General features: G+C 61.4%; 2 protein-coding genes across 2 annotated transcripts; both read left to right on the plus strand.

Moving 5' to 3' along the window:
* The first annotated feature begins 2325 nt into the window (after positions 1–2325).
* On the plus strand, positions 2326–5071 carry ISLR2 (immunoglobulin superfamily containing leucine rich repeat 2). The gene is given in 6 exon segments (XM_038147600.1): positions 2326–3666; positions 3669–3901; positions 3903–4046; positions 4048–4161; positions 4163–4357; positions 4360–5071. Coding segments are annotated over 6 exon segments (2238 nt in total). The 5' UTR covers positions 2326–2804; the 3' UTR covers positions 5050–5071.
* Positions 5072–10309: 5238 nt separating this feature from the next.
* On the plus strand, positions 10310–14319 carry LOC119705300 (immunoglobulin superfamily containing leucine-rich repeat protein-like). Its single transcript, XM_038147567.1, has 2 exons — positions 10310–10393; positions 11300–14319. The coding sequence occupies exon 2, from the start codon at positions 11309–11311 to the stop codon at positions 12548–12550; it is 1242 nt and encodes a 413-aa protein (XP_038003495.1). The 5' UTR covers positions 10310–10393; positions 11300–11308; the 3' UTR covers positions 12551–14319.
* Positions 14320–14338: the final 19 nt, after the last annotated feature.

Consider the following 14338-nt stretch of genomic DNA (forward strand, 5'->3'; position numbering starts at 1 on the left):
TCCATCCATCCATCATCCATCATCCATCATCCATCCATCATCCATCATCCATCATCCATCCATCATCCATCCATCCATCCATCCATCCATCCATCATCCATCATCCATCATCCATCCATCATCCATCCATCCATCATCCATCCATCATCCATCCATGCATCCATCCATCCATCCATCCATCCATCATCATCCATCCATCCATCATCCATCCATCATCCATCATCCATCTCATCCATCCATCCATCCATCATCCATCCATCATCCATCCATCATCCATCCATCATCCATCATCCATCCATCCATCCATCCATCCATCCATCCATCCATCCATCCATCATCCATCCATCCATCATCCATCCATCATCCATCCATCATCCATCCATCATCCATCATCCATCCATCATCCATCCATCATCCATCCATCCATCCATCATCCATCCATCATCCATCCATCCATCCATCCATCCATCCATCCATCCATCCATCATCCATCCATCATCCATCCATCCATCCATCATCCATCCATCATCCATCCATCCATCCATCCATCCATCCATCCATCCATCATCCATCCATCCATCATCCATCCATCCATCAGCCATCCATCCATCCATCCATCCATCATCCATCCATCATCCATCATCCATCCATCCATCATCCATCCATCCATCAGCCATCCATCCATCCATCCATCCATCCATCCATCCATCCATCATCCATCATCCATCCATCCATCATCCATCATCCATCCATCATCCATCCATCATCCATCCATCCATCATCCATCCATCATCCATCCATCCATCCATCATCCATCCATCATCCATCATCCATCCATCCATCCATCCATGGATCCATCCATCCATCATCCATCCATCCATCATCCATCCATCATCCATCCATCATCCATCCATCATCCGTCCATCCATCATCCATCCATCATCCATCATCCATCCATCCATCATCCATCCATCATCCATCATCCATCCATCCATCCATCCATCCATCCATCCATCCATCCATCCATCTCATCCATCCATCCATCCATCATCCATCTCATCCATCATCCATCCATCATCCATCATCCATCCATCCATCATCCATCCATCATCCATCATCCATCCATCCATCCATCCATCCATCCATCCCATCCATCTCATCCATCCATCCATCCATCATCCATCTCATCCATCCATCCATCCATCCATCATCCATCCATCCATCCATCATCCATCCATCCATCCATTCATCATCTATCCATGGATCCATGGATCCATCCATCATCCATCCCTGGATCCATCATCCGTCCATGGGATCAGGTTGTTTGGAATGGGGGCTGTTGCCGGCAGGCACGGCTCGGGGCGGGGCCGCTCTCTGTCGCGACTCAGCCGTGTCGGCGACACCGGGCGGAGCCGCTCGCCCGCCCCAGTCCCCGCCGAGCCCCCCCGGCCCTGGCCGGTGGCCGCGGGGCGGGGACGGAGGGATGTGGAGGGGGAGCGGGAGAGGCGGGCGGGAGGGAGGCGGGGATCGATCCCGCCCGGATCGATGGTCCCTGCCCGGGGCTCGGGGGACACCGCGCTCCCCGGACCCCGCTTTTCCGCGGGGGGTGCGCTCCGGGGGCGGGCTGCGGGGGCAGCGTCCCCCCCGCTCCCGTCTCCGTCCTCCCTCCGGGCTCCAGGCGCGCTGAGCTCCCGCACGGGCCGGCATGGCCCCTGGAATTCCCGCGTGGATCGGGAATAGCGGCACGGGAGCGTCCGACCTGCTTTTTCCATCCTCCGAGGGATGCGCGGGCGGGACGGGGGGAGCCGCGCCCCGACGGCATCGCCGCCGCTCCGGGGGAAACCGGGAACCGCACAGCGGCGGCGGAGCGGCGGAGATCGCCCGCGGGCCGAGCAGCACCGGCGGCTCCGCGGTGTTTGGGGGGTTATTCCTGTATTTTCGGGGGTACCGGCGGTGCGGGAGCGGCGGCCGGGTGGGTGGGTGGTGGGCTGGGAGAAGGAAGGGGGTGGCGAGCGGGCGGAGGGGGAGGCTGGCAGAAATGCAAATCGCTGCCTCTCGCTGTGCCTCGGCAGCCCAGAGCCCGCACGGCCCCGCCGCCGCTCGCAGCTCAGCCCCGGCAGGCGCGGGGGCAGCGGGCGGGGTCCCCCCGGTCCCCCCGCCCCTCGGCCGGCTGGCAGGAGGAGGATGAGGAGCGCCGGGAAGGGCTGAGGGTGGCGGAGAGGCACCTAGGAGAGGGTGAGTGGCGGGGGACAGGGGGACAGGAGAGGGGGATAGGGCGGGGATGAAGTAGGGAGAGACGGGGGAGCGAGGGAGGGGAGAGCTGGAGGGGAGGGAGAGGAGAGGCGAGCGAAAGAAATAATTGGGGAAGGAGGGATGAAAGCAGAGGATAAAGAAAATGGAGGTTAATTAGTTGGTTATTGCGCGGGGAGGGGGGCGAGAGTGGGGGCGGAAAAGCCTGATAGAGCCGGGAAAAAGAAAGTGAGAAGGCTGGGAAGAGCCGGCTGGGAAAGGGAGAAGGAAAAACCTGATCGAGCCGAGAAACAGAGAGTGAGAAGGGTGGGAAGAACCGGCCAGGGGAGAGGGAAGGAAAACCTGACTGAGCCGGGAAATAGAGAGTGAGAAGGGTGGGAAGGGGAGAAGGAAAAACCCGATCCAGCCGGGAAAAAGAGAGCGAGAAGGGTGGAAAGAGCCGGCCAGGGAAGGGGAGAAGGAAAAACCTGACTGAGCCGGAAAATAGAGAGCGAGAAGGGTGGGAAGAGCCGGCGGGAAGGGGAGGAAAGCGGGGGAGAGGGGCGAGGAGGGGGATGCGCGGGAGGCAGCGGGCGGCAGCCGGGGGGAGCCGGGCACAGACAATGGGGCGCGGCCCCGCCGCCCCCTCCACCTCCCGCCGCCGGGCGGGGCCGGGGCGCGCTGGCGCTGAGCCCCGCGCTGTCCCCTGCCAGGGGGACATGGCCCCGCTGCTGGCGCTGCTGCTGGCGGCCCTGCTGGGCTCGGGCCGGGCGTGCCCGGAGCCGTGCGCTTGCGTGGACAAGTACGCGCACCAGTTCGCCGACTGCGCCTACAAGGAGCTGCAGGCCGTGCCCGCGGGGCTGCCCTCCAACGTGACCACGCTGAGCCTGTCGGCCAACAAGATCAGCTCGCTGCCCCGCGGCGCCTTCGCCGAGGTGACCCAGGTGAGCTCGCTGTGGCTGGCGCACAACGAGATCGCCGCCATCGAGCCCGGCGCGCTGGCCGTGCTGGCGCAGCTCAAGAACCTGGACATCAGCCACAACCAGATCGTGGAGTTCCCCTGGCGGGACCTGCGCAACCTGAGCGCGCTGCAGCTGCTCAAGATGAACAACAACCGCATGGCGCTGGTGCCGCCCGACGCCTTCCGCACGCTCAAGGACCTGCGCTCGCTGCGCATCAACAACAACCGCTTCGCCACGCTGGCCGAGGGCATCTTCGACTCGCTGAGCTCGCTGTCGCACCTGCAGATCTACAACAACCCCTTCGAGTGCTCCTGCGCGCTGCGCTGGCTGAAGCGCTGGATGGAGAGCACGCTCATCTCCATCCCCGAGAAGGAGTCCATCGCCTGCGCGCTGCCCGAGCGCCTGCGCGGCGTGCCGCTGGCCAAGCTGCCCGAGCTGCGCTGCGCCGCGCCCGCCGTCACCATCGGCTACTCGCCCGACTGGACGCGGCCGAGCTGCCCGACGGCTTCACGCTGAGCCTGCACTGCTCCGCCAGCGGCTCGCCGCCGCCCGAGCTGCGCTGGAAGATCCGCACGGCCGGCCAGAGCCTGGAGCTGGGCGGGAGCGGCCCGGAGAGCGCGGCCAAGGAGGAGCCGCGGCCGGAGCCCGAGCGCTTCGTGGCGTTCAAGAACGGCACCTTGGTGATCCCGCACCTGAGCAAGCGCGAGGAGGGGCACCTACACCTGCGTGGCCACCAACGAGGTGGGCAGCAACCACTCCTCGGTCAACGTGGCGGTGGGCGGGTGCGCGCAGAAATACCCGCCGGGGCCCGGCGGCGACCCGCTGGGCGGCAAGGGGCAGGCGGGCGACAAGAAACCCCGGCACCGAGGCGGCCAAGAACAGCGTGCTGACCCCGGAGGAGAGGGGCAAAGCGCTGGGCCCCACCCGGCAGAGCCGGCCCGGCTCGGCGGCGGGGCCGGAGCCTGAGGGCCGGGGGCCGGGTCCCGTTGGAGCCGCCGGGCCTGGAGAAGAAGTGCGGGGCCTCGGCGGGCGGCTCCAAGTACATCTCCAACCACGCCTTCAACCAGAGCGGCGACTTCAAGCGGCACAGCTTCGAGCTGGGCGTCATCGCCCTGGACGTGGCCGAGCGCGACGCCCGCGTGCAGCTGACGCCCACCCAGCCCGGCGGGGGGCCACCTGGGGCGTGCTCTACCTGTGCCAGCAGGGCCGCCAGGGCCACGCCCTGCTGCAGTGGTCGCAGATCGAGGCCGGCGTGAACTCGTACTGGTTCCAGGGCCTGAGCCCCGGCACCAACTACTCGGTGTGCCTGAGCTCGCCGGGCGAGGAGTGCCGGGTGCAGGTGGTGTTCACCACCAAGAAGGAGATCCCGTCGCTCATCATCATCGTGGTGGTCAGCATCTTCCTGCTGCTGCTGGCCACGCTGCCGCTGCTGGGCGCCACGTGGTGCCACCTGCTCGCCAAGCTGCAGGCCAAGCCCTACAAGCTGATCATGAAGGCGCAGAACCCCGACCAGATGGAGAAGCGCATGGCCGCCGACTTCGACCCCCGCGCTTCCTACCTGGAGTCCGAGAAGAACTTCGGTCCCGGCGAGGCCGAGGCCGAGGAGGAGGAGGAAGAGGAGGAGGAGGCGGGGGATGAAGAAGGAGCGCGGTGGCGGCGCGGGAGGGAGGGGGAAGGCGCGGCGGAGCTGGAGCGGGAGGAGAGCGTGGCCGCCAGCTCCATGGCGGAGTCGCAGTCCAAGGGCGGCGCCGAGGAGTTCGAGGTGCGCTCCGAGTACAGCGACAAGCTGCCGCTGGGCGCCGAGGCCGTCACCATCTCCCCGGAGATCAACGGCAACTACCGGCAGCGGCCCCGCTGAGCCCCCCGGACCCCCCGACCCCCCTCCCACCCCCCGCTGCACCCGGGGAAAAACCTCCGGGAACGAGCGGAGCCATCCCCGCCTCTCCTCCCCCTCCTCCTCCTCCCCCCCTTCCCCTTCTCGCCCGGTGCTGCCGGGATGAGCCTCCCACGATTTCGTTTCCATTTCGGGCACCGGCGGTGCTCGCTGCCGGCTCGGCGGCAACAACGATTCCCTCTCCCCCGCCTCCCTCCGCCGCCCGCCAGCCCCGGGTTCGCTTTCCCCTCCGAGGAAAAAAACGAAAAAAACCCCGAGAAAACGGCTAAAAGCAAAAAGCCCGATAGCCCCAAATTCGCTTTGCTGGAATCGGTTCAGTCCCCGCCGCTCCTCGGTGCCCGGTGAGTCCCCTCTGCTCCCCGCTTCTCTCCTGTCGAGCCCGGAGCTGTCCCCGCCGCTCCTCGGTGGGTGCCCACCGCTCTCCAACGCATCCCGATTTTCCCCAGCGGGTGCCGACATTCCCGGTCCCCGCCACTCCCGGGCGGTTATCCCCGCTTCCTGATGGAACCCGGGGCTCCTCGGTCCCCGGCACTCCCGGGCGAAGCACCCCGCGCCCCGGTGGGTGCCGAGATTCCCGGTCCCCGCCGCTCCCGGGCGGTTCTCTCCAGCCCCCGATGGATATTGGTGCTCCCCGGTCCCCGCCACTCCCGTTCCCGGCGGGTCCCGGTGCTCCCCGGTCCCCGCCACTCCCGTTCCCGGCGGGTCCCGGTACTCCCCGGTCCCCGCTACTCCCGTTCCCGGCGGGTCCCGCTCTCCCCGTTCAGCACCGGGCGCGCCGGGACAGCTCCGCGCCCCCGAGGCGCCGGGGGCTCCCCGACCCCGATCCCCGGTCCCCGATCCCCGGTCCCCAGTCCCCGACTCCCTGTCCCCGGTGCCCCAGCCCCGGTTCCCGGTCCCGTCCCCTCCCCTCGGTGTGTTTTGGGTAGAGTAGCCTTGTAGCCAAGTGTGTGTGCCGCAGACGCGCCCGGAGCCGGCGGCCGAGGTCGCCACGGTGGCCGCGGTGGCCGCCAGCCCGCTGGCCGCTCGCCCCGGTGGCGCGGAGAGCCGCGGGCGCTTTCTCTGCGCGCTTCTGTCCGTGACGAGTCAATAAAAGGGATTGAAAGTGGAGCCGCCTCCGTGCTTGGGGGGGAAACCGGGATTTTGTCCCCAGGGCGGGGAGGGGACAGCCAGGAGGTGGCACCGCCACAGCCGCCTCCTTTTATGTGTTTTCCCATTTTTTAATATCGTAAAAAACATCAGTTCATTTTTTCCGGCCATAAAGCAGGCGCGGAAATCGCGTTCGCGTGTGAACGGAATCGCCCAAACCCATTAAATCTTCCCTATAAATTCACCCCGGAGGGAAAAAAAAAAGGAATTCCATTTTCCCCCGGTGAGCATCGGAATCCGCTGGAGCAAGGAAACATCCCGCGGGTGTGTGTTTTCCATCGGTTTACGGATCATTCTCTATCATTTTCCAGATCATTCTCTACCATTTTAATTATAATTTCTATCATTTTTATATAATTTTAGACGTGCTTCCTATCATTTCAGATAAGTTTTTGTCATTCTAGGTATGATTTCTGTCATTTCAGATATCTTCCATTTATCGTTTCGTCTGCAGTTTATTCAATTTTTGATGGAATTTCCGCAATCCCCGCCTCTCTTTCTTTTGTACAAAACCACCCCAAACCTGGCGCTTTTTTGCCTTTTTCTCCCCAAACTCCTCTCTCTGCCGGTGTCACCTCGGTCCCCAAGCACTCCCAGCACTCATCCCAAAATTCCCGCTGGATTTCTGGTCCCAATCCCATCCCACCGATGAAATCCGCCCCGGGCGATCCAACATTCCTTTCTCCAGGGGAAAAATTGCCCAAATCCTTCCAAAATCCCCCCAAAATCCTCCAAATCCCGGGAATCCGAGGCTGCTCCAGGTGTTGGGATCTGCCTGGCAGAGCCTGGATCCTCCCATAATTGTTGCTATTCCCACAATTGTTGACATTCCCGTAATTGTTGCCATTCCCATAATTAATTATGGATATTCCCATAATTGCTGGCATTCCCATAATTGTGGATGTTCCCATAATTGTTGATATTCCCATAATTGAGCGTGGCGCTCGGGAGTCACGGCGGGAATGGGAAAAGAACAATCATTCCAGCTGCCTTTAATTAGGGAACCGCGGATTCCCGGGAATCCGGGATGAGGCCGGGATTTGCTGCTCTCCAGGAGGGCATGAAGAAAGGAGGATGGGGATTTGCATTTCTCCTGGAAAAAACTCCTGCCGGGAATGGTTAAAGCATCCATGCAGGGCTCAGAATTCCCAAAAATCCTCTGGTTTTATCCCCACGGCTGGAACGAGCCGAGAGTTCACGAGGGAATGCCAGCCCTGCAGTGGGAATGGCCCAGTTTGACCAGTTGGGAATTTCCCAGTTTGAGCAGTCCAGAATGTCCCAGTTTGTCCAGTCTGGAATGTCCCAGTTTGACCAGTCGGGTATGTCCCAGTTTGACCAGTCAGGAATTCCCAGTTTGAGCAGTTTGGAATGTCCAGTTTGACCAGTTGGGAATTCCCAGTTTGAGCCAATTGGGAATGTCCCAGTTTGATCAGTTTGGAATGTCCCTGTTTGACCAGTTGGGAATTTCCCGGTTTGAGCAGTCAGGAATTCCCAGTTTTACCAGGTGGGAATGTCCCTGTTTGCCCAGTCCAGAATGTCCCAGTTTGACCAGTCAGGAATTCCCAGTTTGAGCAGGTGGGATTGGCCCAGTATGACCGAATTGGGAATTACCATTTTGACCAGTCAGGAATGTCCCAGTTTGACCAGTTGGGAACATCCCAGTTTTTCCAGTTCAGAATGTCCCAGTTTGACCAGTCGGGAATGTCCCAGTTTGAGTAGTCTGGCATGTCCCAGTTTGACCAGTTTGGGGTGGACAGGGACCATTCCCATTCCCATTCCCATTCCCATTCCCATTCCCATTCCCATTCCCGTGTGGGATCAGTGGGATGAAATCCCCACAATCCCGATTTTCTGACCTTTTCCCGGGAATTCTCCACAGGGACATGAGGAGGGGGCCCTTGGGGACATCCCCAGTGCCATCCCCTGGTGCCATCACCAGGTGCCATCACCAGGTGCCATCCCCAGGTGCTATCCCCAGTGCCATCCAGGTGTTATCCCCAATGCCATCCTCAGGTGACATTCCCGGTGCCATCCCCAGTGCCATCCCGGTGCCATCCTCAGGTGACATTCCCAGTGCCATCCCCGGTGCCATCCCAATGCCATCCTCAGGTGACATTCCCAGTGCCATCCCTGGTGCCATCCCGGTGCCATCCTCAGGTGACATTCCTGGTGCCATCCCGGTGCCATCCTCAGGTGACATTCCCGGTGCCATCCCGGTGCCATCCCCAATGCCATCCTCAGGTGACATTCCCGGTGCCATCCCCGGTGCCATCCCAATGCCATCCTCAGGTGACATTCCCGGTGCCATTCCCGGTGCCATCCCTGGATTCAGGAATTTCCTCCTCCCTCCTGATCTAGCCCCGGCCCCACAACCCCTCTGTGGGGTCACCCCACCACCCGGTGTCCCCAAATGCTGTCCCCAACACTGTCCCCAGGCACTGTCCCCAAACCCTGTCACAAATCCCTCTCCTCAAACCCTGTCCCCAAACCTCATCCCCAAACCTTGTCCCCACCCCTGTCCCCAGACTCTGTCCCCATTCCCTGTCCTCAAACCTTGTCCCCACCCCTGTCCCCACAGCCTGTCCTCAAACGGGGCTTTAGGGATTTTGGGGGGGGGACACACAGATTTTAGGGGATTTGGGGGCCAGGAGTGGGGGAGGAGAGGTTTGGGGGGATTCTGGGGACACGAGTGTGCAGTGACACGGTTTTAGGGGATTTTGGGGTGCAGAGTTGTGGGGGGGAGAGGTTTTGGGGGATTTTGGGGAGCAGTGGTGTGGATGAAGGGGTTTTAGGGGATTTTGGGGGTCAGAGGTGTCGAGTTACAGGGTTTTGGGGGATTTTGTGGGGGCAGGAGTGTGTGGGGGAGAGATTTTGGGGGATTTGGGGGGCAAAATTGTGGGGTGACAAGGTTTTTGGGGATTTTGGGGTCAGGGGTGTGGGATGACAAGGTTTTAGGGGATTTGGAGGACAGGGACTTGGGGTGATGGGATTTTAGGGCATTTTGGGGGACAGGGAATTGAAGTGATGGGGTTTCAGGGGATTTTGGGGAACAGGGATTTTGGGGAACAAGGAATTGTAGTGATGGGGTTTTAGGGGATTTTGGGGGCTGGGATGGGGGTGACTGGGTTTTGGGGGATTTTGGGGGGCAGGGATTTGGCCTGACGTGTTTTTAGGAGTTTTTTGGGGCAGGGATGTGGGGTGATGGGATTTTAGGGGAAATTGGGGGCAGAGGTGTGGGAGGACGGGGTTTGGGGCGATTTTGGGGTACAGGAAATTGGGGTAATGGGTTTTAAGTGATTTTGGGGTACAGGGAATGGGGTAATGGGTTTTCAGGGGATTTGGGGGGACTGGGGTGTGGGATGATGAGGTTTCAGGGGATTTGGGGGGACTGGGGTGTGGGATGATGAGGTTTCAGGGGATTTTGGGGGACTGGGGTGTGGGGTGATGAGGTTTCAGGGTACTTTTGGGACTGGGGTGTGGGTTGATGGGGTTTGGCAGGATTTTGGGGGGCAGGGAATTGGGGTGACTGTTTCTTTAGGGGATTTTGGGGCTCAAGGGTGTGTGGTAAGGGGTTTTAGGGGATTCTGGGGCTCAGGGGTGTAGGATGACCAGGTTTTAGGGGATTTGGGGGGACAGGGAATTGGGGTGACTGTTTTTTAGGGGATTTTGGGGCTCAAGGGTGTGTGGTAAGGGGTTTTAGGGGATTCTGGGGCTCAGGGGTGTAGGATGACCAGGTTTTAGGGGATTTGGGGGGATGGGGAATTGGGGTGACTGGTTTTTAGGGGATTGGGGCTCAGGGATGTGTGCTAACGGGTTTTAGGGGATTTGGGGGGACGGGGAATTGGGGTGACTGTTTTTTAGGGGATTTGGGGCTCAGGGGTGTGTGGTAACGGGTTTTAGGCTATTTGGGGGGCAGGGAATCGGGGTGACTGTTTCTAGGGGATTTGGGCTCAGGGGTGTGTGCTAACGGGTTTTAGGGGATTTTGGAGCCGCCGAGGACGGGCCCCGCGGGCGGGCGCGGGTCGGTGCCATGGAAAACAATCCGGGCCCGGGGGACGGGGAGGGGACGGGCCGGGAGGAGGAGGAGGAGGAGAAGCCGAGGAGGGCCCGGGAGCGGCGGGGCCGAGTCCAGCGGAGCGGGGACACCGCGGCTCCACCGGCGGTGACGGGGCGGGGGCGCGGGCCCGGGGAGCGGGGCTGGAGCGGGGAAAACCGGGAAAAAAAATCGGGAAAAAACTCCGGGAAAGGAGGGGAGGAAGGAGGCAGGGCGGTTATTCACGGCTCTGGAATGCGCCGGGAGGCGGCGGGGGAGCCCCGGGGGGCTCTGGAAAAGGGGTGGGATACCACCCGGAGCTCCAGGAGGGAAAACATCCCAGGGTTCACCTCCCCAGTCCCCGGGAGATGGGGTCTGTCCCTCCCTGGGCACCCCAAAATGTCACCTGGAGATCCCCCAGAGCCAGCGGGGCACCCTTGCCACCCCTCAGATCCCGCTGGAGTTTATTCCCGAGAAATTCCCGCTGGGAATGGCAGGGCTGGGAGCTGCGGAGAGCAGGGAAAGACAAAGGGGTCTGGCTGCCAGCTGCTGGGAATTCGGAGAGGGACTGAACCTCTGGAGTGCCTTGGAAAAGTCACGGAGAGGGGAATGAGGAGTTAAGTTGGGAAAAATTCCCTTCCCGAGAATTCCAGCGGCCACGGGGACCCCACAGCCCCTGGCTGAGAGAAGGCGCCGGGTTTTTTCCATGACACGGCCTGCGAGGCTGCTGGAAATCCCAAAAATTCCGTGATTTATGGGAAGGCTGGTTGGGAAAGAGCTGCGGTGGCTCTGTTCCTCCTCAGCTCAGCGGGAGAAACCCGGAACCCCCCGGCTCCCGCGCCTCATCCCAAACAACGCTTCATCCCAAACCCGGAAAAGGTTTTCCAGAGGGGGAAGGACGAGCTCGAGGGGGAGAGGGGGAACTTCCCTCCGCGGGCCGGGATTTAGGGAATCTCCCAAACCGCTTTTGGCAGCTGGAGTTCTTTCCCACCGCGGCTGTTTGGCCGGGCTCATTCCCGTCTCTGTCCCCGGCAGGACGCGAGGATGAGGCAGCTGCTCGGCGTCCTGGCGCTGGTGACGCTCCTGTCCCCAGGCCTGGCCTGTCCCGCGCCGTGCTCCTGCTCCACCAAGAAGAACGGGCGGCTGCTGGCCGAGTGCGCCTACCGCGAGCTGTGGGACGTCCCGCGGGGCCTGTCCCCCAACGTCACCATCCTCACGCTCTCCGCCAACCGCCTGGGCCGCCTGGGCCGCGCCTCGCTGGCCGAGGCGCCCGAGCTGCAGTCGCTGTGGTTGGGCTACAACCACATCTCCCTGGTGGAGCCCGGCGCCTTCGCGGCCCTGCCGCACCTCAAGAACCTGGACCTGAGCCACAACCGGCTGGCGGATTTCCCCTGGCAGGACCTGCGCAACCTCAGCGCGCTGCAGATCCTCAAGCTCAGCAACAACCGGCTGGCCGCCGTGCCGCGCGGCGCGCTGGCCGGCCTGCGGGAGCTGCGCTCGCTGTGGCTCAACGACAACGAGCTGGCCACGCTGGCCCGCGGCACCTTCGAGGGGCTGCCGGCGCTGGCGCAGCTGCAGCTCTTCCACAACCCCTTCAACTGCTCCTGCAAGCTCTTCTGGCTCAAGGAGTGGGCGCACGGCACCTCGGTGGTCCTCTCCAGGGCCGGCTCCACGCTGTGCGCCGCGCCGGCACGGCTGCGGGGCCGGCCGGTCACCGACATCCCCGGCGCGCTCTGCGTGCCGCCCTCGGCCCAGCTGACCTACCTGTCCGGCCCGGCCGCGGCCGGCCCTCGGGACGGGCTGACGCTGACCCTGCACTGCAGCGTGGCCGGCAGCCCCCCGCCGGAGATCCGCTGGCAGATCCGCACAGCCGGCCGCCGCGTGGACATCCACGGGCCCACGGTGGCGCGGGACGGCGGCGCCAAAGCGGGCCGGCAGCGCTTCCTGGCCTTCAAGAACGGCACCATGGCCATCCCCGACTTCGGCAAGGAGGACGAGGGCACCTACACCTGCCTGGCGGTCAACGACGTGGGGACGCGGGACGTGTCGGTCAACGTGGCGCTGGCCGGCTCGGCCAACCCGGCCGAGGAGCTGCCCCGCGACGACCCCCAGGCCGGGCACCCCGGCGGGCACAGCTGCGCCAAGGGGGACGAGCTGGACCCGTCCGGGATGGGCGAGAAGTTGGTCATCGTCTACCGCGTGTCCGGCCAGGCCCGGAGCGGCGCGGGAGCCCGGGAATTCCGCCTGGGAATTCTGCCGCTGGCTCTGGGGCTGCTGCTCTGGTGAAGGGGGAGCGGCGCCTCGGGATTCCCATTTTTCCGTAGTTTTTCCTCTCGTAGTGCCTTTGCTGAGCTTCTGGCATCCGGGAGCGCTCCGGAGCCCGACGGGGCCACCGCAGGCCCAGGGCGGGTGGTCCAGCCCTTGCCGTTCCCGTTCCTGGAGGAGCTCAGGGAACGTGGGGCGGATCCAGCCCGGATCCAGCCGGGATCTGCCACCAACTCCCAGCTGTCCCAACGTACCACTTCCCGCTTTTTTCCCTGCCCGGATCCGAGGGCAGCTGCGGGAGGTGACAATGGTGACAATCCTGCCCCAGAGCCACCACGGCTGCCACTGGGGAGGCATCCAAGGATAAAATCCCTGGGAATGGGGTCCTGGGGGACACGGATGGGACAGAGGATAGGGATGGACCCACAGCCTTGAATTGGGAAGAAATTCCTGGGTTTTGTCCCTGTAGGAGCATCCCGAGCGCCTCCAAGGCCCTGGAATGCCGCAGGAATCCTAAAATCCCCCTGATCGCCATCCCAAAAACCCATCTGGGCTGGACACACTGGGCTTGAGCCAAAGATTCCCAAAGCCTTCCCGGTGGGAGTGGGGGAAAGATTGGGAACAGCAGAGAAGCTGAGCTGCCTTGAAGCCATAAACGGTCTCCGAGTGCCCCAGAATTCCCGGCGGGACAAATATTCCTTATCCAGGTGTCCCAGGAAACCCTCGGGGGATTTTGGGAATGTCCATGGCCCCCAGACTGGGATACAGCACCGGAATTCCCAGCGGGATCTGGGCAGGCCCTGCAGCCCCCTGGCCTTGTAACGCCCTGTAGGGACAGCAATAAATGCCTTTAATTAATGCCTTTAATGAATGCCTCTAATTAAGAAATACCCATCATAAACTCCTGTAATGAAGAAACGGTTTTATTACACACCTTGAATTAATAAACACCTTGAGTTAATAATGACTTTTTTATAAACACCTTGAATAAACTCCTTTTTTTTTAATCTAAACCAGCTGGGCTTTGCTTGCTCTGTGCATCCCAAAATCCCAAAATCCCCCCGAGCCGGCGGCTCCTGGGCTCCCCTGGATTGTGCCCAACCCTCCTGGATCAGGGGACACTTCTGTCATTCCCAGCCATCCCAGACCCTTCCCAGTGACGGAGAATCCCCCGACCCTTCCCAACTCTGGAGCATCCCAAGATCCCCCAAATTTCCCTGTTCCTCCCTCTCCCCAAACCTGGAAGGAACCCCCACAATCCTGGGATACCCCAAAATCCCCCCCTGCAGCAGCCCGGGAATGGAAGTGACCCCAAAATCAGAGCCTGGAGCTCTCCAGCACTGAAATTCCTTATCCAGAGGGATTATAGGGAAAGGGCGTCCCAGGTCCCTGTGGGGAGCTCCTGGATTCCCATAAATTTTTCCCACTGTGGGATAAAAACCGTGGCCCCAATGGAAGTGTTGGGTTCATTCCACCCAGGAATCTTACTTTTGAACTCCATTTTATCCCTGGGAATAACGGGATCCGGGATTATTCCTGAAATTCCAGCTGGGAAGCGGGGATGAGGATGTGGATTTGGGGTTTCCGGGTGAGCCAGGAAGCAACAGGAAGGGGAAGAAAATCCCAAATCCCGCCCAGGGCGCTGCTGTTATCCCAAAAACCACACAAATTCCATGGATCTCCAGGGAGCCTTGGGTGGGGCTGTGGAAACTGATCCCAAAATTCAGCCCCGCCCGTAGCACGGAACTGCCACAGATTTTAGGGATTTTTAAAGGGATTTTGGAGATTTTTGGGATTTTTAAAGGGATT

The sequence above is a fragment of the Motacilla alba genome, chromosome 10, assembly GCF_015832195.1.
Source record: "Motacilla alba alba isolate MOTALB_02 chromosome 10, Motacilla_alba_V1.0_pri, whole genome shotgun sequence".
In the NCBI taxonomy this organism is placed as follows: domain Eukaryota; kingdom Metazoa; phylum Chordata; class Aves; order Passeriformes; family Motacillidae; genus Motacilla; species Motacilla alba.

Bases quoted from the DNA above. Each gene is read 5' to 3' on its own strand.
- LOC119705300 (XM_038147567.1), top strand. From the start codon at position 11,309: ATGAGGCAGCTGCTCGGCGTCCTGGCGCTGGTGACGCTCCTGTCCCCA.